Here is a 27,139-nt window from a genome sequence, read left to right on the forward strand (position 1 = left end):
TGCAGGAAGGATGATGATAGGCAGAGTTCACTCGAAGCCAGGATTTTAACACGCAGCCATTTGTGTGTGCTAAGTATTCTAACCACATGAACAAATGCCTGCTCCATTATCTAACCATAATCACAATAATTACCAACTCTATATGAATCCACTCCTGGATGAAGGCTGCCCCGTGCCGTATCAGTCAAGAGGATTGGTTGACCACATTTCACCCGCACTGACCACCGTGGTGAAATATGGTCAAATAACTCCCCCCCACAAATCACATGATGGCATGGGGAGGCCCTCCATCCTGCAGTGAAATTACAAAAGGGGCTGTATATTTAGATGCTACAAATGACACAGAGGTAATGGTAAAGTTTGAATTTCAAAAGGAACGTCAAAAAAAGCTGCACGAGTTGATTTACAAGCAAAGACTATGGCCAGGAAAATTAGTTTGCAGCCTGGATTGATCCAGCAGGAGTGGAGAGTTGTTGTCGATGGCAGTGGCCAGGAGAGACCCAGATAAGTGCGAGTTTCGCAGGCATTGAGACGTAAGCAGGCACTGAGCGGGGGGGGGGGGGGGTGTGATCGGTGTATAGAGAAAGGAATGTTTTTTTTTCTCGGATGGATGGACGTGTGGTAGGGAGTGAGGTGAGGTGAGGTCGGAGCGACAGGCAGAGAGAGGCAGGCGCACGGGCGAGTGCACGCGTGGCTTCTTGAGACACGGCCTCTGTGCTTTGTGAATGGTCATTCGGTTGACCCAGTGATTGTGTGGCCGCCTGCCTGTCTCGTCTGCTGCCTCCCAAAACGTTTTCCTTTCACCGCTTTAGAATGTTTACATTCGGCAACGGTGAATTATGCCGGTGACCTTACCGATGTGCCACTGCTCCCCCCCCTAACCCTGTGGAGGACACAGTAAGTATATAAATGGTGATCCATTTATAGACACCCCACCAAAACAAGATAAATTACACGGAATGTAATATTTTGTTTCAAAGCCTCCAACACGTCTCGCATTGATCTCAATCGACATCTTTTAACGCTTTCCTCTGTAAGTTATGGATCCATTGCCATCCAAATATTCAATGGCAATATTGAGAAGAGCATGAAGAGGGTCATGATAAGTCAGTGGGGTATCTATATATTAAACTATTTAACGAAATTTTTATTTTATTTTACCAGGTAAGGCCCGCTGAGCTATATAGATATTTTTCAGAAGCGACCTGGCTTCAAATGATAGCTCAACGAAATGGATTATCATGTGGAAATTTATAGCAGCCAAATACTCTTAAACGCGTGATTTTAAATGTGCAGGGAAAAATGGGAGAACTCGGAGACAAAATGCATGCGACCACGGGGAGAACATGCAAACTCTAAATATACAATAGGCGTCAGGGTCGGGATCGAGGCAGTTCACATCTCGCTAGCGTGGCCCGCCTCTCACCACTTCCAAACAGCCCACCCTGTATGTTGTTCACCGATGAATGCTAAATTTCAAATTCTGGATATGGGCTTTGGTACTGGCATGCTGTAGTGTAGTACTGTGAATAGAATGCCACAGTTGCACCGTTAGTCCCGATGCAAAATGGTCTCGGTGGCAAGCCGTGTTCGCCGCTGTCCACTAGGCCACTCGGACTATCCCTACTAGTTCTTCCTGCAACATGAAGATGCAATTGCACCTGTGCCGTCAGCAGTGATGGCCTCTATCTTGATCGCAGTGAGAAACTTTGACATCTTGACGAGCATCGCAGACATGGGCGTGCACACGGGCACCTGCGCACAGTAATTCAGAGTGAGCCATCTGCACAACATTTAAACGTTTCAACATTCTTCGGGTAATCCCGGAACCCACACATCACCATTCCCATTGCTAACGACACCTCTGAGAAACACCGTCACTTGCTTTGTTGATAAATCTCTGATACTGCACACATCATTGGTCTGTGATAGGATATTGCAATGGTGGAAACTCAAAAACAGTGCACTATCAGAGTATTTTTGAGTTGTACGCCTTTTGGCGTCATCTGGTCCAACACCAATGGAGACTAGGTTCTAAGAAAAGCTGTCTCGGGTGTGCACCAATCAACTTCAAGGACAGTGCATATCATTATCATTATCAGAGTTGTTTCTTTTTGTTTGCATTTTGACTGCTTGTGTTGTGGTTATTGCAAACCTGATCCCTTGTATAAAGGTGTCAGTTTTGTACCAGTTGAAAGGGTAAAAACCTACTACAATGTACTCTATGATTATAGAAGATATGACAGAATACAGTGTACTATACAATATGTTCTGGAAAGTTAATATCTGATAACTGAACTGGTGCTGCAATAAAAAAAAATCCCTCTCGACATTAAAGGGAAATGTCGTTTTCAAGACTATTCATCCATCGCAGCCATAAATTATAGGCCGCAGGCAACTACATCTTCATCATACGGCGTACATTTTTGTTGGTGGTCCTGAATGAGTGATGGGAATGCGATTATTTTTAACGTATATGAATAACATATATAAAAAGCAATATCGTATCAAATCGCATTTTGTGTTCTAATCAAGCTGTAAAATAGCATTAACACGGGATCCGGGCAATTTTTAAATAGGGGACCGTGCATTGTTTTGAATATCCTTTTGCGAGGTCCTCATAGTTACCTTTGTGTATTGGATCTCGAATAGCAAGGCTTCTTTCTCATCGGGGAGTGATGCTTTTCTTTGCACAGTCTTATCTAGAAACATAATCACAATCAAATCATCATGCGATTGAAGTAAATGAAGTAAAAATGATTTACTTATTACAATTGGAAAACTGCTGCACTCGAGGTGTGAAACACATTCCTGCGGAGGGAGCTGGTAGGAACGTTGGGTTGCTCGGTCAATGGCCAGGGTCAACAGCGGCGTGGTGTATTCCGCAAATATGCCCGACTGTGAGGGCGGGCACAAGCCGGCGTGAGTCGGTTAAACGTTGAGTTTTATAAGGGCACCACGGGGTGACCAGCCCCTCCCCACCCAGCCCCATCCCTCCCACCCCCCACCCAGCCCCACTCTCCCCACCCAGCCCCTCCCTCCCAACCCAGCCCCTCCCTGCACGACGGACGGACGGACACAATAATCCCCTGTGGGCTGGTGTAACCAGGAGGTTCCTACCAGTATAACTGTGCTTATATTCGGTGTGCTTATATCCAGATTATGTAATCCAGTAATGTGGAGGCAGCAGCAACGGTTGGTGGATCACACACAGATGTCGCGAAACTCCCCTTCCCATTGCTGTACCACCAGTAGGCATTGTAGGCACTGTGCCTAGGGCCTACGACAACTAATGGCCCTATTTTTTTGCGTGATAAAAAATATAACCCAGATATCTTCTTGAATAAATATATTTTCATATAAAGAGCAAAGATAGGCACCGTGTATATACAAAGAGGCAGAGTCATGTCAATTGTTTTTCTTTCTCATAAGGTGAGAGAGAAATTAACACCGGAGATGAACTTTTCGAGATTTTGTCATTGCAAAATTAGCAAGAACATCTTCGAATCGTGTTTTTCGCACGGCCTCATCCTCAATAGGGAGTTGTTGCAAGGGAAGACAAGGCGGCGTTGTTGTGCTACGCATGCGACAAGCGGAGTGACAGTGGCGGTAGTCGTGACATGGGGCAGCAGCACTACCAACTGCAGAAAGTTATCGCTGAAGGCCTACGAAACACAATTCAGCTGGCGGTACAACAAGTGTGGACTAATATCATCTGTGCCGTCTGTAATGGGATAGAGTGTTGCTACCTCGCACGTGTGGGTTTTCTCCAGGTGAGTTTAACACATATCTAAGTCTCTATATAAGGAACCAAACAGTTGAGACTTCTCCACAAATCTGGCTGTCGCCTGATGAAGCCAGTTGTAATTACTGGCGAAACGTCGTACTAGGTTTGTAAATGTTGTGGCTTGGCTCTCCAACACACCGGTGTGCTGTACTAGTGACGAATTGACCACGTTCTGTTTACGTGACAACCCTTACTAGTTGGCTGTGTCGGGTGATGGTGGGTTTTAAAGACACATTTTTATATTTACGCGATCTAACCCAAAAAAAACTCTAATGGATTTATCCAGGTGCTATCATCTTGCATATGTAAACGCTCATTAATTGGCTGAAAACTTGGTAATTCAAAGTCATCCGATGCAGGACCCTCCTGAATATCTCAATCTGGATTCCTGTATAAATAAGTAATTATCATTAATTTAACAGCGATTTTTATTGTGAACAGCGCTATTTCAGGCCACCCTCAGCACAACGAAAAGTTACGTTCGAATATGCCGTGATCCGACTTAAAATTGGCTCCGAAATGTATTTAAATGTATTCGCATGCACATAAAAAAATTATTCATTCATTTAGTGCAATTATCAAATCCACGAGTTCATTACCGTATTGTTATTTTTTATGCATAATCTTGCACTTTTTTCTTCTTCCTGAATTGATTTAAAACTTTTAACATATACATTTGAAATTATACCATCTCTTGCCTTTTTAAAATTAGTATTATCCATCTTTTTCTCTCACATGTGTTATGTCTGTCACGGAAACGGTGTGCTTGTTATTGGCGAAACCCGCACTTAAGCGCTTCTGAGCTCAGGGGTACTGAAAAAAAACAGATTTGGAGTGTAGTAATGGGAATAGGACACTAGGGGGCAATGTCTATCCCTTGAAAGACAGAGAGGGGTCCCACTCCCAGCGCGACCACATTCAAGGAGGAATTGAATTGTTTTTTCTCTCCCTGCAACAAGAGACCAAGGACGTCTGTGGGCTTCAGTCAATTACTTTTAGCATGTGGGTGGAGTGATACGAAATATTTTAATTTAACTTTCTTCGAATAATAACAGTCGCTGTGCGCACGCTTACATTCACTTAACTTTAATCCCTTTTATTGAGGTTGCTATAACTACCAAATGAAACAGCCGATGGAGGTTTTATGTTTGAAGGTCTATGCGTTATAAATATACATTTATTTAGCTGCGAACCCTAGAATGAGAACAGAGTTTCTGACAGTTCTTACCTTTCCTATACTTTGCACTCCTATCACGTGTTGTTGTGTTGTTTGTTGTTGTAACTTTCTGACCTGCCCCCACTGGACATCTGAAAAAGAGCTTCACAGCTCATGGGATTTCTCCCAGATAAATTGAGGTTTCTGATTCGGAGAATAGATTTGGAAATGTCTCTCAAGAAGTAAAATGTCGCTCGGGGCACCATCTCCACTATTGAACGGAATGTTTCGTGATGCCGCTACAATGGCAGTGGTGCACAACTAAATAAACTGAACACGCACTCATCAACGACACTGCCTTGAAAGAAAACTCGCACACATATATAACGTGCTATGAAGAAGGGCCGTTACCCAAAACGTCGCCGTTTATATACATTTTTATTTTGAGGCCACAGTGTTGTAGACGAATGTGTTAATATACTTATATATTATATGGCATGCTTTGGGCAATGGCACTTCTTCACAGCATATTATTTCAAAGCGTCCTTAGCGTACAGCCACTATGCTAGATATGCCGACTCCGACACTTGAGTTTTTAGTTTTTCCTACAAGTCTCTTAATGGCATATGGTGATGCAAATTGCGTGCATTTCACTGCGGTATGGAATTTGCTCTGCAGAATATCACGTGTTGTTATTTTTTTCTTCCAGTCGCTTTGCATTGCTCTCGGATGTCGACACGTATGTGACAGCAAGGGCCAGTGGTCTGTCGGAGGATCAATTTGGCCGTGACGCTGCCGCACAATGACCACGTCTTACAACAGACAACAACAAAAGCGATCTTTGTAATTACAGGACAATCACTTTGTTGTGACCTGCAACAGTTGACCTGTATTTACGTAGAATGCTGTCAGCCTTGGACTTTGAACTCGTGAATAATCATCATCTCGGCTTTCTATAGCGCAGTTTGCATGGACTATTCTTTCGTATTATCTAATATAAAATAATAATTCCTTGTCATATATTTTTATTTATGTGGACAATTATTTTTTTTTGGCCTTTGTAAGCTTCCTTCAATTTATTTGACGTTCATAGAAAAGAAAAATAAGCAAGTTGCACTTTCGATTGGTGATGGTTAAATGAGGCATGGATAAATGCGTTTGGCCTGCATTTTATTTTTGGTGTTAATTCTACCAGCTTTAAGTCCTCAATGACAATTATCTACAATATAAACAGCTTGTAATAACACACGATATTTCATAATCGAACAAGTTATTTGGTGCAGCATTGCTAAGCGGATTATGCTAATCTCAAGAGCTTCCATAACCCCATGTAACACGCAGTAGGCTTTCGTGACGAATATTATCCATAATAGAGGTTTTTTTGGTTAGATCGCGTAAATAAACCTGTCACCGAATAACACAGCCAATTAGTAAGGGTTGTCACGTAAACAAAAACACGCCAATTCGTTGCTGGTACAGCACACCGGTGTGTTGGAGAGTAAACCCATAACATTCACAATTCGAGTACGACGTTTCGGCAGTAATTACAATTAGCATCATCAGGTGACAGCCAGATTTGTGGATACATCCTCCCGTTTCGGTCTTAAATAGAGAGATAAATGTGATTTCGTCAATTATGAGCCAATTAGGTGCGAAGGCCAGAGGTGGGGGGGGGGGGGGTTAATGTATGCATATAAATTCTAATGGGTATCCATTACTGAATCACAAAGCCTACGTGATAAAACTTGAATTTTGCTCTGTTGTTTTTTTGTTTCTTTACCTCCCTACAGCAGTTTTATCGATAGTGCAATGTGCCAGCAAGATTTGATCATTTAGCTTTTAATACCAATTCGTTATTTAGTAATACCATTCATTACGGATGGGTTGCCTTTTACTCAATAGCTACATACGGTATGCCAATGAAAAAACTACTTTTCATTGCACCTCCGATTAGCACGGTTGGCTACGTACGGTGCGAAAAAAGTAGCAACATACAAACATATATACTGACATTTTTTTTACACTTAATTCTTATCGTTCCCCATGGTGTAAAGTGCAGTCTTCAACTCTTATTATCGACTTGATCTACCTGGCCTCTCTATATATGGCCATTGCCTGAAACGTCACCTAGTACATGCACAGTATTAAAAAAATATAATCTATCGAAGCTGATATTTACAGCAATATGAGTCACTATACAAAAAAAGTGTTTCATTGCAGCAGCTGAGAATTTCTGCTGAGCACAAGGTTGATGCTTTTTTCGCCACGGCTTTTCTGCAATAGTGTGAGAACAAATATCAATTTTAGGTACTGGGCTCCATCCACTAAACTATAAATGCATCATAGTCCAGCAAATATGTTATCTGTCCACCCCAACTGATTTTTTGGAATGAAAAACAAAACAAATGCTGCGAAAAAAAGATTGCAAATCAATTGTTCACAATGTTTCTCCAATGTGTGTGTGCACTCACTACCCCCCTGCGCGAAATATATGGTATCAACATGTTCTCGCTTGTTTCCTGCCCCATACAGTGAGGGAAAAAAGTATTTGATCCCCTGCTGATGTTGTATGTTTGCCCACTAACAAAGAAATGATCAGTTTATAATTTTAATGGTAGGTTTATTTGAATAGTGAGAGACAGAATAATAACAAAAAAATCCAGAAAAACGCATGTCAAAAATGTTCTAAATTGATTTGTATTTTAATGAGGGAAATACGTGTTTGACCCCTCTGCAAAACATGACTTAGTACTTGGTGGCAAAACTCTTGTTGGCAATCACAGAGGTCAGACGTTTCTTGTAGTTGGCCACCAGGTTTGCACACATCTCAGGAGGGATTTTGTCCCACTCCTCTTTGCAGATCTTCTCCAAGTCATTAAGGTTTCGAGGCTGACGTTTGGCAACTCGAACCTTCAGCTCCCTCCACAGATTTCCTATGGGATTAAGGTCTGGAGACTGGCTAGGCCACTCCAGGACCTTAATGTGCTTCTTCTTGAGCCACTCCTTTGTTGCCTTGGCCGTGTGTTTTGGGTCATTGTCATGCTGGAATATCCATCCACGACCCATTTTCATTGCCCTGGTTGAGGGAAGGAGGTTCTCACTAAAGATTTGACGGTACATGGCCCCGTCCATCGTCCCGTTGATGCGGTGAAGTTGTCCTGTCCCCTTAGCAGAAAAACACCCCCAAAGCATAATGTTTCCACCTCCATGTTTGACGGTGGGGATGGTATTCTTGGGGTCATAGGCAGCATTCCTCCTCCTCCAAACACTGCGAGTTGAGTTGATGCCAAAGAGCTCCATTTTGGTCTCATCTGACAACAACACTTTCACCCAGTTGTCCTCTGAATCATTTAGATGTTCGTTGGCAAACTTCAGATGGGCATGTATATGTGCTTTCTTGAGCAGGGGGACCTTGCGCTGCAGGATTTCAGTCCTTCACGGCGTAGTGTGTTACCAACTGTTTTCTTGGTGACTATGGTCTCAGCTGCCTTGAGATCATTGACAAGATCCTCCCGTGTAGTTCTGGGCTGATTCCTCACCGTTCTCATGATCATTGCAACTCCACGAGATGAGATCCTGCATGGAACCCCAGGCCGAGGGAGATTGACAGTTCTTTTGTGTTTCTTCCATTTGCGAATAATCGCACCAACTGTTGTCACCTTCTCACCAAGCTGCTTGGCAATGGTCTTGTAGCCCATTTCAGCCTTGTGTAGGTCTACAATCTTGTCCCTGACATCCTTGTACAGGTAATAAGCTGAGATTAGGAGTACTCCCTTTAAGAGTGTGCTCCTAATCTCAGCTCCTTACCTGTATAAAAGACACCTGGGAGCCAGAAATCTTTCTGATTGAGAGGGGTCAAAAACTAATTTCCCTCATTAAAATGCAAATCAATTTATAAAAATTTTGACATGCGTTTTTCTGGATTTTGTTGTTGTTATTCTGTCTCTGACTGTTCAAATAAACCTACCATTAAAATTATAGACTGATCATTTCTTTGTCAGTGGGCAAACGTACAAAATCAGCAGGGGATCAAATACTTTTTTCCCTCACTGTATGGGTAACCAAGTTCAAGGTGAAAGGCTTGTTTTCTTTACACCGAATTCAGTTTTGAGTTACCAACAATTGCATCAACTAGTGATGGAATCGCAATGGCATGGGAAATGAAAGGTTAACAGTGTGACAAATTTGTTGGACACGTACGAGCCTGAAAGACCGGTGATGTTGGGAGCGACATAGTAATGACGTCATGTGAATAATGAAAAGAAATTGTTTGCTAATGAGCAGCACTTTCTAAGTTACCACTGATGTTAGCCACGGTTTGGAATCAAACTCAGGTTCTGGGTTTATAGTGCAGTACGCTAATCACCATGACACTACTCTGCCCCAGAGATTGATTGACGCTCTTTATTTAACCAAGCTGAGAGTCGATGGGGCTTGAATATTGCTTTTGCACTCTTACAGCTCTGTCGATGACACCGGCATACAATGTCCTGCTTTTGCACACGATATCACACGGTCTTTAATGGCCAATTAACAACAAACTTTTGGTGATTCTCTGCAACAAAAATTGCCAGACAGCTACGGGGTTTAAAGCACTTACCGCCGGAAAATAAAAAAAGGCACACGGTGCGATGATAATGATAATAATAGAAAAAAACGTGGCAATTTTTACTCGGCGAAGACCCACCAGGCGATCGTTGGCAGTCCCTGATTTCAAGTTGAGTGACAAACACCTCCTCTCCTTGTTCTCCGGAAGCCATTTCAAACTGCGAATATAGTCATCTGTTAGGTCACGTGAATAGTCTTCGTAATGGTCCCGCGTGTTATTACCCACTATGATGCACTTATCAGGAAAATGGACACTGCTGAATAAAGGCTAAAAGTGCGTAAATTTAGCGTGGAGAGGCGCACGCTTTGTATTCGTTATAGGCTGGAACAGGAACACAGCGTGCAGGTTATGTGCATCATATTGAGTGTTAAGAAAGGTAAATTGAAAGTTTACATATAGAACGAAGGACATGCAGCTGGACAGAAAGACAGAGAGAGAGAGAGAGTTGTAGGAATGAACGAGTGTATGTGTGTATTTTGCATCTGTACACAACCAACGGTGCTTATCAGAGGTACAGAGGCTCGGGATAGTCAGGCAGCTGTATCAACGGGTTAACTCTCACCCTGGCTGAGTAGAGGGGCAGAGGAGCGACCACGTGAGCCATCCGCATGTAGTCGCACATGATGTCTGTGATCAGCATGTCTCTTCCCGACGTCTGCACGGGGGAGCCCTTCTGCACATGAGAGAGACAGGGCTGCTCACTGAGAGAGGCAAGCCCCCAACGGGCTGGCGCCCATCGTAGCCAGGGTTGCGATAGGCGCCGGCGCTACTAGCTACGGCATGTAAAAATGTCGCCAACGCGACAATTATTACGATGACAAATATAGTCACAGTGAAAACGACTTTCTGCTCGGGTGAGCATTGAGACGTCGGTGTTCAGCCATTGGATTCAGCCCTGTGCCAGTCGTGGGAATTCCTCAATTCTTATGGAAGGGGTGAGGCTATCCATAGGACAGCCATTTTCTTGGTTCTTTCGGTAAAGACCTGCTCTCCACCTGAGGACGGCTGCTTGCGTTGTGGCCGAAACGTCGTGAGAATTATTTAATGTTTTATTTTTATTATTTTATTATTTCCATTCTACGTGACTTTACCGAAAGAACCAAGAAGATGAATCCCTGCAGTCACGAAAGCTTTAAATCGAAAAAGGACAGCCATTGTTGACCTCTCCACAAAGGGACACTCATATTAATGACCCCGGAGGGATGGTGGGCTGAACCACCCCCCCCCCACAACCAGGTTTTTTTAAACTTGCAACTTTGCGAATCGCTCACGCTGCGATATCAGTTTCCGTTATCATCTTCCATTTATGCATTGATGTACTTCAAGTATGAATACATTTCTTTAATATTATTCAACTGAAGTTCGACAAACTTTGAAAAACAAACTGAGGAATTTAAATGGAAGGTAATTTGGACTTTGAAGATCAGGACATATTTCTGGCATCAATGCATTTGCTTTAATAAGTAGGCAATTAATTTCACATATGCAGTTCCAGTACTGGAATAAATATCTGCCAAGATTAATCACGTTTTTTCCTCTCCTGTTCCACAGAGGAAGAACATTGTACCCGAATTATTCACGTTGCGTAACACTGTGGGAAAGTGAGAGTCATTATGCTCAGGACCTAACGATCCTTGTGAAAGATGTCACAGGGTCCTCAGAATCGCTTGCATAAATTCAATCGAACAGTTTGAATACCTATTGCCTATTTAAAAACTGTTCATCAAGAAATTATTTCTTAAATGTAATTCTCAACAAACCCCCACTGCTGTTAAGAGCAGTATCCGACCCTCATTGTCCACTCTAGCTCTCTCTGGTCTCTCTGTTTATGTGCTCTGAAGAAGAGCCACTGCCTGAAATATCACAGATTATACCGCCGCCATCATTAGAAAATGAGAACGCTGCATGCAAAGATTTGTTTAGCGTGTGTTCAGTTTGTTGTCCTTGCCCCGCACCTCCGATGAGCAAGGTTGGCTACGTACGGTGCAAAAGAAGCTCAACGTACATACGTACACACACATACAAAGGTTGCATGCAATTAAATTGCCATGGTTGGCATATCTCATTTGGTGCGGCAGCCAACATCCAAACATCAGGCGACAATTTAATCTCCCGGGTCAGCGTCGGCTTAGCCTATGAGCCCTCCGAACGACAAAGCTGAGCACTGCGCAACGATAGAAATATGGCGGAGTGTAATGTATTCTAATTTTTAGAAAATAAATAAGTGCAATAATAAAAAGGGTAGAAATGTTTTGTTTAATTCGGTAACTGCATTGTTGCACATTGTTCCAATAAAACACTCCAAGCTTTCACACTCACTATTTAACTTCATTCATATTGAGGCACGTGATGTATTAAATAGTTTGCGATTGTTTCTCATTTCCTAAGTGGACATGTTTGTAAAACACCAATAAACGACGGACAGAGGCCGAAGGGCATGGCTAAAGCTGTACAGTTGTACAGGAAGCCCACCGTCAAAAAAAATCATTTAAACCTAACTCTGCTCACTAGCCTTATCAGGGTAATATATACTTGGTAGAGAAGGCTGGGTAGTCCAGAGGGCTTAACGCCCGTGTCAAAACTATGAGCCAGCACCGTTGAAAAGATTTGTGTTTAAATTCGTGCAGCCAACATGATCTTCAGATTAAGTTAAGTGGAGCGAGTTGATTGTCACAGCCCAAGCATCACCGATGAAACTGAATTTTGCATCTTCCACCTCTGAGATCAAAAAATCTCAGCGTAATTACTGGACAATGTATGCTTTGTGCAGGCCATGAGTGTGCCAATTGTGGTGGAACGGACTCCTTTTTAAGTGCATTCACAAGTGGTGACATCACTTTGGGCCCCGTGATCCAATATCACATGCAATGTTCGCTCTGTTAGTTCCGAATACATTTTCTGTATCTTAGCCAGTGACATCACAGTGGTAGCACGACTGGAACGTAATGTATTTATGTCGAACTTCTTTCACACCGTACACAGCAAACCATGCTAATCGGAGATGCGGGGGAAGGACAACAAACTACACACAAATGGAATGAGTTTTCAATCTCGATTTGAAAGTGCATAGCTCCAGTGGCTTCCTAATATCGGAAGAAAGAACGTTCCAGATGTCCACAGAAGTGCATCTGAGAGCTTGCCATGTGGTGGCCATCTTTGTTCGACGGCCAGCCAAAAGCAGCCGCAAGGATGACCGGAGTTCGCGTGATGGTTTATGCTCCTTCACGAGATCAGCAAGGTACTGTGGTTTATTTGTGGCAAACACATTGTGTGTAATAAGGGCGACCTTATAATGTCTTCATGATGGTCACTGCCCAGTCACCAATGACTGCACACAAAATATATATATAAATGTGGTTTTATACTTCATTTGAATGCATCAGATATTGTCATATCTCAGATGCTAAGCATGGTTGAGTATGGCCGGTGCTTTGAATTGCGATCACCATGCATAACATAAATTTCGATTTAAAGCTTTCGTGACTGCAGGGATTCATCTTCTTGGTTCTTTCGGTAAAGTCACGTAGAAGGGAAATAATAAAATAAAACATAATAAAATACAATTCTCACGACGTTTCGGCCACAATGCAAGCAGCCGTCCTCAGGGGAAGAACAGGTCTGTCGGAAAGACAGCGTCTGAATGAACCTTCAATGAACCTTCAATCAGACGCTGTCTTTCCGACAGACCTGTTCTTCACCTGAGGACGGCTGCTTGCGTTGTGGCCGAAACGTCGTGAGAAGTGTATTTTATGTTTTATTTTTATTATTTTATTATTTCCCTTCTACGTGACTTTACCGAAAGAACCAAAAACATGCATAACATTTTACAGGCAGCTGTTGGGATACATGGTGGAGGTAGCAGAGAGCAGTACAGCAACATCCATTGTTGTACCGTACCTCTGTGCCTCTACATCTATGCTCCCCACGTTCACACAAACCCGTACTGACAAGCGTAGTTGAAGTACGTTCAAATAATTCCCACGACCCCATAGTAGGCCCTTATCCAGCAGTGGACTGACAAAAATGGCCATGCACATACGTAAGGTGCATTGGAGGTGGCTGGGTGAGTCAAGGGTCAGAGCGCTGAACCAACATTGCTGAGATGCCGGGCTCATGCACGCACGGCACATATGAGAAGTCAACAATGTGCAAAAAGACAAAGATCTCCCGTATATAGCCTTATCAGACCGTTGGGGTTAGTGCTGTTCGCTAGCACCTATGAAGGCCGACACGGTACACGAGGAGGTGGTGGCCAGCACCACGCCCAGCCACCTTTTTTTTTACACACCGCACCAGGTTTACATTTTAGGCTGAGTCGACCTAGGGGAGGCCCATGACCAGTTCAGATAATCTCATTGGTATTGGCAGTGAGCAGGAATCAATTTCGGGTCACTGGGTCCGTAGCACAGCGCGCTAACCGCTACATTACCGCTCGCCACACACCGGAATTGACAGCAGGTTGGTCATGATGCGTCCCAGCTGCTGAATATTCTGCCGGTACCATGCGTCCGCTTTGCCCAGGAACTGACCCACCCGCAGACGGTCTCCAAACTCAACAGCCGGCGCTGCAGCGTCCTGGATGTGAGGATAAAAGGGACAAAAAAACGCATCAGCTGGATACGAGTCGCCGGGATTATTCATAACGTAGGTTTTCGTGATGAAAGCACATGTTTCATCAAATAGTTTTTTGGGTCAGATCACATGTGCCGCGTCGGCGAGATGATAACGTCCTCGTTTGGTATGCAGGAGGTCGTGGGTTTGATCCCGACTCTGACGCCTGCTGTATATTTGAAATTTGCATGTTTCTCTCCCCGTGGTCACGTGAATTTTTCTCCGAGTCCTCCGTTTTTTCTGTTCATGTTTAGAAACATGCGTTATGAGTATTTGGTTGCCATAAGTGTTCACGTGATTAACCATTTTGTTGAGCTATCATTTGTGGCCAGTTCGCTCCAGAAAAAGAGCTACATGGCCATATAGCTCTTTTTCAGAAGCGGACCTTACCTGGTAAAATAAAAAACATTGTTCATTTTAAATAGTTTACATTAAAATTAAAATAATATACAGTCGTCAGGGTCAGGAACTAACTCACAACCTCCTGCATAGTTAACATCTCGCCACAGTGCCGCCCCAAATGTGTGTTGTACACTCTCCTCCACCTGACACAGCTGAACGACAAAAATATTGTTTCGCGAACAATCGTGCCAATTTATTACACATTTAACAATTAGGTGCAACTGTATGTATGTTGAACTTCTTTCGCACTGTACGTAGTCAACTGTGCTAATCGGAGGTAATCAATTACAAACGCGCACATTATGAAAGTGACGTGCTTGTCGTGTTAACAGTTACACTTTTCTGGCTGTGTCGTATGGAGGATGGGAGTACAACACATTGGCATTGTGCTTGTGAAGAACCAACCCAAAAACAAATCACGAATCAACGAAAGATGTGTCATGGCGCTCATGCCAGCCCCATGCTTTTCCCTCAATGAGGGAAACAAAACAGCGCTGGACGGTAGAAGCTGGTCATAAGCATGCCCCTTGTGACTGAATCCCAGGTTGTGGTGTCGAGGTACCTTTTTGGCGTTGTGCTTTGGAGAAGAAGGTGAGAGATAGGTCGTTGGCTCGCACTGCACTGGGATGTAAAACAAACGCAGCTCGAGTTCCGCACTGCACAAGTTGATTTGCCTCCCCTCCTTCTTTCTGCAGGGCGTTTAAAATAATCACACAAGGACGACACTTCGAGTGGGTATTCGGACTGAACAATACCGTGTAACGTCTCCTGTATCCATAGATACGTTTCAAAGAGGATGATGGGTCTCTGTGCAAGGTTGGTAGAGTGGCAGTGGGTCATGTCTGGAAACTCCTATGCGAAGTGATGTTATGGCTGTGAAAAGTAGTCTGGTTTTTTCCATGTGCTGTGAGGAGACCAGAGAAATGGCAAGCTAATGCTGCTGGATAGCATTCTAATGTTTGCCTGGAAAGCTGAAAGCATGTTATTATTTGTATGTCGAGACAGAGTTCTGTTTATAGTTTTGCTTTTAAGATTTTTTTTCGTAAAAAAGCTGAAGTGATTTCCTCCTCAAATGAGCACTGATGCAGTGCTCATCTCCTCTTTGTAGATCTGAGCCGGTGGTGGAAATTCCTCGTTCCTATGGCAGAGATGAGACCATCCATAGGACATCCATTGTTTATTTCCCCACCAAGTGGTACTAACCTTATTGACCCCGGAGAGATCATGAGCTGAGCAAACCCCCAACCAGAAGTTTAACTCACAACCTTTCGATTGCGAGCCGCTCGCTCTACCGCTGAGCCACCTGTTTAAACACGAGGCATCTGTATTCTTGGTCATTTCGGTAAAGTCACGTAGATAGAAAAAAAGAATAATTATAAAGTGAATAAAAATATCACGACGTTTCGATCGCAACACAAGCGGTCGTCATCAAGAAAAGGGGTTCGCCTCTAAAGGCAAACTGTTTATAAAGGTTTGGAAATGGGCGTAGCCCAAGTGTGTCAGCAGCACCACCAGCATGGGCTGACGGGTCAGCAGTGTGGTGTGTGGAGCGGTGGTGCAGTGATTTCTTGGCGGCCCTTTGCTGCACTTGCATTTCTGCTGCATTGGCATTGCTGCTGCATTGGCATTGCTGCTGCAATTGCATTGCTGAACATGAAGTCCTGCAGACCCGAAAGTTTTAAGTCAAATTTCGATTTAAAGCTTTCGTGACTTCAGGGATTCATCTTCTTGGTTCTTTCGGTAAAGTCACGTAGAAGGGAAGTAATAAAATAATAAAAATAAAACATAATAAAATAATTCTCACGACGTTTCGGTCACAACGCAAGCAGCCGTCCTCAGGTGAAGAACATGTCTGTCGATAAGACAGAGTCTGAATGACACGTCCTAGGCTTGGAGCGTCTATTTAAGCTGGGAGGGAGGAGGAAGAGCGCCTTGACAAAAGAATTTGCATATGAAGAGGAATTTAGCATATTTATGGGAAATGCAGGAATGCGACTAGTGCTACTTGTGAAATGCGTAGGAGGTGGGCGGGGGGTTTTCAAAGTCATATTATGCCCATGCATTATGCAGGATTAGCAGCATATAGTACGGGATAGACCCGTGTGATGTAAGGAAAAAGTTTAAAAAGTCTAGCTGGAAGCATATTATATTTTTTGCGACCTAGAATTGTAATGTATTACTTCCGGTTAGTAGCTCAGCTTATTGAGAGTATATTTAGCATACTGATGATACTATGTAGTTTATACTTTAGCTTTTTACGTGGTTGTTTAGTTACTGCAGCTACATACTATTAACATTCCTTTCCTTTATTAATGCTACCCCTACCCCCTCCCTTTGATGCTGCTAATCCTGCATAATGCATGGGCATAATATGACTTTGAAAACCCCCGCCCACCTCCTACGCATTTCACAAGTAGCACTAGTCGCATTCCTGCATTTCCCATAAATATGCTAAATTCCTCTTCATATGCAAATTATTTTGTCAAGGCGCTCTTCCGCCTCCCTCACAGCTTAAATAGACGCTCCAAGCCTAGGACGTGTCATTCAGACTCTGTCTTATCGACAGACATGTTCTTCTGCTTGCGTTGTGGCCGAAACGTCGTGAGAATTATTTTATTACGTTTTATTTTTAAGTCAAAGTTTACGAGGCATCTGGATGCTGTGTTGATAAACAGAACGGTACCTGAGGGCATGGTATTCACGAGCAAGCTGGGCCACTGTTCTGTCGTCCCCAATCACCACCATGCGCACAGTGCATGCTGGGAGTGAGACGCTGTCCTCTGATTGGCCGTTCCGATCAGCTGCTGTGATCCTTAAACTTTCAAAATATGTGATCTGAACGGCGAGAGGTTGGGTGGGTAGAAGCATATAAAGGTGAAAAAGTTGTCCAAACTCAGAAAAATTCGAATTGTTTCCACGCTCAAATCAGCATTCAGCATCATCAGCCATGATCAATCCACTGCTGGATGAGGCCTTCCCCAAACCATCGCCATGTCTCGCAATCTTGTGATGACATATGATAACTCACGTAGCATCTGCACAATAGCTCAAATAAGTAATGTGAATAATTGGATTTGAACTAAATTTTTACGTTCAAATCTCTCCGTCCTTGTAGCGGTGGCAGAGAGCTTCACTCCCGACCATGGTGAACGGCGGCGATGAGTGATTTCTGAACTAGTCCCCCCAACCAAAACCCGTGCTGATCGGCGTGGTGAGGTATGGTCAAGTAACACCCCCTTGACTGACATGGCATGGGGAGGCCTTCATTCAGCTGTGGACTGACCAAGATCTGTAAACATTTCGCCATTTTAACGTTGATTTGTAACGCTTCGGAAAACAGTTTGGGTTTGCAACTCACGAACAATGTTGTTTATCGGCCAGCGTGACCACGACTTGTTACGCATTAACAAATTAAAGTCTCTGTGATCGACTGTAAATGAGGCCACATGCGTTCGACAGTTTTGACAAGAGGCCATTTTTCGGCTATTTTACGTGGCGGTGGTGTGCAGAGGTTCGACAGCAAAACATTATTTGGAACCAGTTTAATCGAAATTCCACACAGAAATATGCGTAACTTAGGCCAACGTGCTCTACACGAGAGGAGCAACACACGTAGCTACGTACATATTCTTAGGTTTTTTCGGTAAAGTCACGTAGGTAAAACATCAAAATTAAAAAATATATATAATAAAATAATATAATTAAATAAAATAATTAATTTTGATGTTTTACCTACGTGACTTTACCGAAAAAACCTAAGAATATGAATCCTTGCAGTCACGAAAGCTTCAAATCTAGTAGCTACGTACGTTCGTGCGAGGGCGGCGCGTGCGTTCGGCACGAAATTATTGGGTGGTAAAAATCAATCGCTGCGCTCGCGAAAAACATTCACTGTGTGGTGAAAATTATGATTTGATGGAACGAGACAAAAAAAATCCATTCCTCGATCAAATTGGGGCACAACAATTGCGACAATTCATCGTCCGGTTCAGGTTTGGGGCTGAAGGTGTACGCTGAGCAGTCTCATTTTAATGGCTTTCACCTTAAGTTTCGACAATTCCGAAATGTGAGGTCAAACTTTCCTCGGTGTTGTGTATGAGAACACATACTGAGCTTCCCCCCCCCCCACCAGAAATCACACCACCAGGGACATTGTCATCAAAGCTTTCGAATCCAATTACTGCAAACATTGTCGTGGCCTCCTTCACAAATTGCCGTGCGGCTGTCAAACTGTTTCTGAAATATACCCCTCCAACAATTCAAAACGCTGCGGTAAGCGGCGGACACAATTACATGCCGCTGCTATTGTTATAGAAACATTTAAAACACGTATCGATATGCCTTAATGAACTAGTTAGGGCGCCGCTGTCGGCTTTACCAAAATAAATAAATTAAAATCACGGTGACAACTCTGGCTCGGAGGAATCGAATAATCCCGTGACACCTATTACCTATTGCCGCCGCTATGGAAATGATTGTCACCTGGAGACATCTCCCACAAATACACACCATTAGCCACGCCACACATTATGCTTTAACAGTGACTCGGAGGCACACACCAAGGGCTGCACGCTTCAACGTTTCGGCTGTCATTGATGCTGCGAGCAAGTGTACTGGCACCTCCGATTCATTAACTGCCCTCTGTCATTCGACAGCTGAATAAAGGCCTACCCTACATTGGGTTGCCAATTGGGGTTGTTTGACCACACTTTACCACACTGGTAAATACGAGTTGATAAAAGTGGGAGGCCCCAGAACCAGTTCAGATAATTACGACTGATGTCAGCCATGGCTGGGAATCAAACTCGGTTTGACGGATTCGTAGCACAGCGCGTGGATCACTGCGCCACTGCTCCCCACTATGCATAAGACAAAGACCCCTCGTATAGTCTAAACAGATTGTTGGGGCAAGTGCTGTTGGCGAGCACCTTGGCCAACAATAGGACTGGCTGCCTTTGCCTCCCTAGTTACGATGTTTATACACCGCGCCAGGTACTCAATTGAGGCTGAGTCGACCGAGGGGGATGCCCAGGATCGGTTCAGTAATTGTCACTGGTTTTGTCTGTGAGCGGGAATCGAACTCGGGTCGCCGGGTTTGTAGCGCAGGGCACTAACCACGACACTACCGCTCCCCACTACACACACACGCATGTGCACATGGGCTTGTGGCGTGCCCACCCACCTTGGTGCCAGTGTCGGGGTAGCTGGAGGACTTGTAGTCCGTGTTGATCGCAATGCGAGATCGGTCGCGAATCCCATTTTTCCTCTCGATCGAGTATTTCTGGTTTTTGACCATCCGTGTTTTTGGCGGCACCACGGTCTGCTTCCACGGAGTGGACGGGTCTGTGTCCGAGGAGCTCTCTTTTTCGCTGATGTCGCCCAACATGCTCTCTGCATGAAAATGAGTGGTGAAAAAAGGAAAGAAAAAAACTTGCCATCAGACAGTTATCCAATGGGCAATTGTATCTTTGGCGCTGTGGTTTTCAAAAGTTTTATTTCGATAGAGCATGGGTGGGGAACCTTTTTTCTGTCAAGGGCCATTTGGATATTTATAACATCATTCGCGGGCCATACAAAATTATCAACTTAAAAATTAGCCCGTTATATTTGGTCAAACATTTAATTAACTCACCCCGAATGTGATGGCTGGAACTGCTTCTCTTTGGTGAGGCGTGTGATGTTAGCTGGTATTGATGATGTTGCTGCTACTCGCAACTGCTTTTCCAGGTTTGCTCCTAGATTTATTGAATTTCGAGTCCCGCCTGCGGTTGCCTTGGCAGGGCCAGAGGAAATGATTTTGCGGGCCTTATACGGCCCACGGGCCGGACGTTCCCCACCCCCTGGGCTAGAGGATTGTTTTTCATCATGCAAAAAGTTCCTGATAGATACTAATCTCCCCCTATTCATGAGAACTTGGTCTATGAAACTGACTTTCTCGTCTTGTCCATACTGTGTTCAACCGCTATACTGCAGGTCACAAAAACACACTCATCCACTCACCCACTCACTCACCACACCGCAGGTCACCTCACTTATTTTTTCTGCTTCTTCCCTCGCACTGCTCCACTTTGGAATTCCCTCCTCTCATCATCGTCTCTTTCCCCAAGTCCTCATAATAACCTTGCTCAATTGAAGAAACGTGTTTAACTCTTTATCTATTACGACTTTGATCGTGCTGTTTGTGGCTGGATGCTTTGTGTTTTGGGCCTGTGGTCAGCATCTGTGTTTAAAAAAGTTACAAATAATTTTAAACATACATCTCACCAGGAATGTGTCACTTAAATTGGTCTGAGTTATGGCATGAGGTGGACACTTGGTATGAAACTTCAGTTTCTGCTGAATATCGAGCCCGGCGGCTTACCGATTGAGTTACTTCCACACCAGGCCTTGTAATGGATGTCAGGTTTGGGCACGGCCCCAAGGAGGTGTTTGCAATCCGCCATCGAGTCTGTAGGGCAGGGGGAGTGCAATTGGCAGTCACCAACACAGTCAAGGGGTTGCTCTGTACTCTCATTGACACTGAAAATGGGTCGAACCAAGGATAGACAGTGCACAAGAGACCCAGGTCACTGACACACATAGATGTGTCCACGAATACGTTTAAACAATTTGGTGATACATTACGTTGTTTATGGTTATGTTCCAATCATCCCAGATTACAACCTAATCATGTAAGATCTTAGAAACTCAGCAGGCTTTAGCTCGGATATTACCCCGGATGGGTGACCATCATGCATAACAGGTGTTATAGGCTCTGGGGCTAATCTGTAGATAGCGGAGGGCTATGCAACAACATTTCTAGTCTCCCATATACTATGCTCCCCACCTTAATCAACTCGCACTGATTATTATTAGCGTAGTGATGTTTGATCAAACAAACCATGTGATTCATACGATGCATCAATGGGTAGTTTAATGACAAACGGCTGGACGTATACACACAGGAACGCATCTCATGATACATTCTTTATTTACCAAGGAAAGCCTCACTGGCGTCTTGAGATTTTGCTCAGGATGTTTGACCAATTTCCCCTTCTGAGTGCGTGTTTTTATACAAAGAAAGAACATGCGAAACATAGTCGAGGCTTTCTTTAAAATGAATAAATAAGTCCACAAAAATGAACCCATTGAGATGCATCCACCCCTCGTCCAAAGGAGATTTAATGAGAGCTGGTCGCAATTGTTATATTATGATTGCTATGTTATCACGCTTGTTTACCCCATGAAAGCCTCACCGAGTGTCTTACAGGAGGATTCTACCAAGTTTTGACAGTGGCGCGGGGGGGGGGGGTGCAATGATTGGTATGTACAATCCAAAATTGAGTACGGTAATTTGCGGGTAATTTTCTTCAAATTTGGCACATTTCCATCCTAAATTGCCATTTAGCAGCAAATTGCAGACCTGGGACTAATGACAAGTGGCATGAAATTATGCCTACGTGTTGCGGGTGACATCACGGTGGCTTGCAAAGGATGGGCACGTTTCGCGAATGCCTGTCAAAAATTTGCTGGTGGTTTTCAGATGTGACCTCATGCAAGCTGGCTTAGATACAGGCTCCCTGCTCGGCTATCGGAAGTGAACAATCCAAATGGTGCAAATAAGACGTGTATCGATGCATCGATTTATTTAAATCGACATTCATGCTCACGATACGCGCATCATATTGTGCCTCTGCTAATGCATTCATTGCATGGCGTATATATGTTGTATGTAAGGGGCTGAGCTGACCCCAACAGCCATGAGGGGAGCCAGATTCTTCATTCAGAACCAGGACCCCTATTTGTAACAATTCGTCGAATCGCAAGACTGCGGACGTCATTACACATGTAACATACATAATTTTGCGACATGTAATAATTATTTCATAATGGATTGTAGAAATACATGGAGCGAATGGTGGCACAGTAGGGCACCGATTTCCAATCCTGGCCATGGCTAACATCAGTGGTGAGCGATATCTGAACCGGTCCTGGGCCTCCCTCCTATCTTTTCATTGACCAGCATGGTGAATTTCGATTTAAAGCTTTCGTGACTGCAGTGATTCATCTTCTTGGTTCTTTCGGTAAAATCACGTAGAAGGGAGTAATAAAAGAATAATAATAAAACATAATAAAATAATTCTCACGACGTTTCGGCCACAACGCAAGCAGCCGTCCTCAGTGTAATATTACACACTATGTATTATTCTAAGGTATAGGGTGGTGTATAGTAATACAGTATATAATTTAATGTTGGGTTTGTCTATGGCAGCATATAGTACGGGATAGACCCGTGTGATGTAAGAGGAAAAACGTTTAGCTGGAAGCATATTATATTTTTTGCGACATAGAATTGTAATGTATTACTTACTGTTAGTAGCTCAGCTTATTGAGAGTATATTTAGTATACTGATGATACTATGTAGTTTATACTTTAGTTTTTTTTACGTGGTTGTTTAGTTACTGCAGCTACAGCATACTGCAGGGGCAACAACCTGCTCCTTAACACCGCAAAGACCAAGGAGCTCATAATAGACTACAGGAGAAAGAAAACGGACACTCCACCACTAATCATCAGCGGGGACTGTGTGGAGAGGGTGGCAGACTTCTGCTTCCTGGGAGTCCACATTGGGGAGGGCCTGACCTGGAGCGCCAACAGCACTGAGCTTCTGAAAAAGGCCCAGCAGAGACTTTACTTCCTGAGAATTCTCAGGAATAATAACATCACACAGAAACTGCTGGTGTCCTTCTACCGAGCCTCCATCGAGAGCATTCTTACATACTGCATCTGTGTATGGTACACCAGCTGCACAGTGGCTCAGAGGAAAGCGCTCCAGAGGGTCATCAACACAGCCCAACAGATCGCCGGCTGCCATCTCCCCACACTGGAAGAACTACACAGTTCACGTTGCATCAAAAAAGCACAGCACATTATAAAGAACTCTTCTCACCCTGGACACTCACTGTTTGAGCTGTTGCCATCAGGCAGACGATTCAGATCAGTCAAAACAAGGACAAACAGATTCAAACAGAGCTTTTACCCTACAGCGATCACCACACTCAATAATGCTAATTAATTATTAAGTAATAGTGTTTACAATTGACTGTGAAATAGAGATGTGCAATGACAAAATGTAACCTTATGTGGGTATGTGGGTATACTTGGGCTGTTTTTTATATATAGTATAAATTGATTATCTTTCATTTAATTTTATTTTTATTGTTTTATTTAATTTAAATTTATGAATGATGCCCTGACTGGTGAGCATTTTAAATTTCGTTGTACTGGTGACAATGACAATAAACGATCTATCTATCTATCTACATACTATTAACATTCCTTCCCTTTATTAATGCTACCCCAATCCCCTCCCTTTGATGCTGCTAATCCTGCATAATCCACGGGTATAATATGACTTTGAAACCCCCCCGCCCACCTCCTACGCATTTCACAAGTAGTACTAATCACATTCCTGCATTTCTCATAAATATGCTAAATTCCTCTTGATATGCAAATTATTTTGTCAAGGCGCACTTCCCCCCTTCCAACCCAGCTTAAATAGACGCTCCAAGCGTGGTGGTGTTTCATTCAGACACTGTCTCCCCGACAGACCTGGTCTTCACCTGAGGATGGCTGCTTGCGTTGTGGCCGAAACGTCATGAGAATTATTTTATTATGTTTTATTTTTATTATTTTATTACTTCCCTTCTACGTGACTTTACCGAAAGAACCATGAAGATGACAGCATGGTGAAGTATAGCCAAACATCCTGCATGACCAAGGTGGTGTGGCGAGGCATTACATCCAGGAGTGGATCGATGAAAGAATGTGGTTCATAATTTCAGAATATACTGTGCATTATGTTCGTCAATTAATGTTATATTAATGGTGTCTATTTGTAGAGTAAAGTAACGTCCAGAGCAAAGCGTGGGATTTCTCAATGGCTTCTATTGTGGCTGTAACCTTGGCACTGTAGGAGTGGAATGATCCTCACCTCCACCAACAATTATAAAAAGACAGTAAAAACGATGGAAATGAGGCTTAACAATGCAAAACGATACAAAATAACGACGGTAAAAATCTGACAATTCACCAAATTGGAATCCACAGAGTGTGGAACCTTGTTTTTGCATCGTTTTGCATCATTAAGCCTCATTCGCATAGTTTTGTTCCTTTCATTAGCCTGAAACATTCGCACATCATTTGCATGTGTACAGTGTGCAAACTCTTCAAGTGACTGATTCTACGCACACAATTCGATGCCTGGCATGCGTCGTGAGCATAAGAGCCTGGTTCGATCGACGATTCGGCGTGTCGTCGTTACCTGCCGCGCGATGCCTACTTCCATCTGCCTTCGCAGGTTTGATCTCTTGCAGGTAGAGATCGAGCAGCTGAGTGTGGAGGTCATCGAGCGACTCCCGAGCGCCTCTCCGTGCCGTGCCCTCCATGAGCCCCGTCACGTGCTCCAGCCAACCCCAAACTTTCCTCTCTTGGTTCTGCACAACGAGCAGACACAGCGATGTACTCCTCCTGGAGCAGCGTCCCCAGCCATATTCCAGTCACTGAAATTTGCCACATTTGTCCACGTGACAACTTGTCAAGCTGACGCCTGCTGTATACTTGGAGTTTGCTTGTCTCTCCCTGTGGTCGCGTGGATTTTTCTCCACGTCCCCCGGGTTTTCCCCTCCACATTTAGAATCAACATGCGTTGAGAGGATTCGGCTGATATATATATATATTTCCACGTGGTGATAAACCACTTCGTTGAGTTTTAATTTGTGGCCAGGTCGTCTCTGAAAAAGAGCTAAAATAGCTCAGTGAGCCTTAAAATATAAAAATATTTAGTAGTTTATTTTGATTGGCTCTGTTGGGTGGTGGAGGGCATAGTTAAAGTTTGACATTCTACCTACACAATCTAACCCAAATAAACCAATCGTGAATCTCTCTGTACCTGCCCACGGTAGTAGGCAGACCGTTACATTTAATTTGCCTTGTTGCCTGCCCAGGCTACGGTGAGATGAACATGTAATACGAACATTCAGGTGTTTGTGTAGATCCCTGGCATTGATAGTGGGCCCCAGTACTGCCTCGAAGGTGTCCTTGAGGATCTGGCAGCGCCACGCTTGCTTCAAGCTGGCCTCGTCCATGGAATTTCCTTTCTCCTCCTCCATCAGTCGATCCACCAGATTCTCCGACACTAAGCCCGGCACCAGCAGAACCACGGTCCTGGTCCCGGGGGGAAGTAGATTAAACCGAGGGTCGATAACAACGGTGTTACATCACGACGTCGTCATTGTACATCCGACTCGCTTGGGGACCAAGGGGTCGGCGGATACGTGAAAAAGTCAGACACGTGAACGTATGTCAAAAAACGATAGTCGTACAAATGGACAGTGAGGGAAAAAAGTAGTTGATCCCCTGCTGATTTTGTACGTTTGCCCACTGACAAAGAAATTATCAGTCTATAATTTTAATGGTAGGTTTATTTGAACAGTGAGAGACAGAATAACAACAACAAAATCCAGAAAAACGCATGTCAAAATTTTTATAAATTGATTTGCATTTTAATGAGGGATGCGTTTTTCTGGATGTTTTTGTTGTTATTCTGTCTCTCACTTTTCAAATAAACCTACCATTAAAATTATAGACTGATCATTTCTTTGTCAGTGGGAAAACGTACAAAATCAGCAGGGGATCAAATACTTTTTTCCCTCACTGTATATATGTGTGTGTTGAACTTTCTTTCTCACCGTATGTAGCCAACCGTGCGTAACGGAGGTGCGGGGCTAGACTCCTTTAAAGGTGGCAGTTTGCTTTACTGTAATTTAGAGCCAATATAATTAGAACTCTGTTTTGTCTCTCAACAGAAGAATATGAATAATAATCAAACAAAATCAAACTCCGGAGTGTCATCAACAGAATCAGGATTTTTAAACAAATGCTGCTGGCAAGAGCACGCAACACAAACTATGTGACCCCCGCTCAAAGCAATAAAAGCAACGAGTTTGTGTGCCTTACGTGAGAGGTAAGCACATGTACGCGAGATTACGAAGACAGTACTGCAGGTGAAAAGGTTAGATTTGTGAACATCGATAGGAAATGACAGTTGCACCTTCGCAAACACTGTGCTGGGCGTTGGTGGTTAATTGACCAGGGTGGATATGTGGAGGTGGTACTCTTCTTAGCTGCTTTATCAATTTACAGATTTGGCACTGTGAGCCGTGAGCCCTGGAGTGTGAAAACACAACCATTGCCTGGTCTTATTCATGGAGTGGGCCCTCAAGCGTTCGCAGTTTCTGAAATTTCCCCAAGGATGCCCACACTGCAATTGATCAGACAAATCTGAACAAGAGAGTGCCCTCAACTTTGTCATCGTATTACCAGGAGATAGTCAACGCACGGTGGGCTACGTAGGGTGAAAAAAGTTCAACATACAGTACATACATCGTGACTTTGGTTACTTGTACCACATCCTTCATGACACAACTGTCAATGGACAGATCCGACTGATAACTGCGACTGAATAACGAAAAGGCCCAACAAAAGTGAAAACACTATAAATATAATGACCTAAAAGTCAATAAAATCACCGGC

General features: G+C 43.7%; 1 protein-coding gene across 1 annotated transcript in view; it reads right to left on the reverse strand.

Moving 5' to 3' along the window:
• Positions 1–27,139, reverse strand: part of PIK3R6 (phosphoinositide-3-kinase regulatory subunit 6) — a 74,815-nt gene that overhangs the window by 9,355 nt on the left and 38,321 nt on the right. The window contains exons 6-16 of the mRNA XM_061556095.1: positions 25,582–25,771; positions 24,870–25,041; positions 20,927–21,013; positions 19,748–19,956; positions 17,249–17,400; positions 15,128–15,254; positions 13,996–14,127; positions 10,115–10,225; positions 9,631–9,709; positions 2,629–2,702; positions 1,662–1,755 (exon numbers count right to left, since the gene is read on the reverse strand). Coding sequence (XP_061412079.1) covers positions 1,662–1,755; positions 2,629–2,702; positions 9,631–9,709; positions 10,115–10,225; positions 13,996–14,127; positions 15,128–15,254; positions 17,249–17,400; positions 19,748–19,956; positions 20,927–21,013; positions 24,870–25,041; positions 25,582–25,771 — 1,427 coding nt within the window. The remainder of the gene's footprint in view (positions 1–1,661; positions 1,756–2,628; positions 2,703–9,630; positions 9,710–10,114; positions 10,226–13,995; positions 14,128–15,127; positions 15,255–17,248; positions 17,401–19,747; positions 19,957–20,926; positions 21,014–24,869; positions 25,042–25,581; positions 25,772–27,139) is intronic.

This window comes from Lethenteron reissneri, chromosome 3 (genome assembly GCF_015708825.2).
Source record: "Lethenteron reissneri isolate LAM-NWPU_2019-01 chromosome 3, ASM1570882v1, whole genome shotgun sequence".
In the NCBI taxonomy this organism is placed as follows: domain Eukaryota; kingdom Metazoa; phylum Chordata; class Hyperoartia; order Petromyzontiformes; family Petromyzontidae; genus Lethenteron; species Lethenteron reissneri.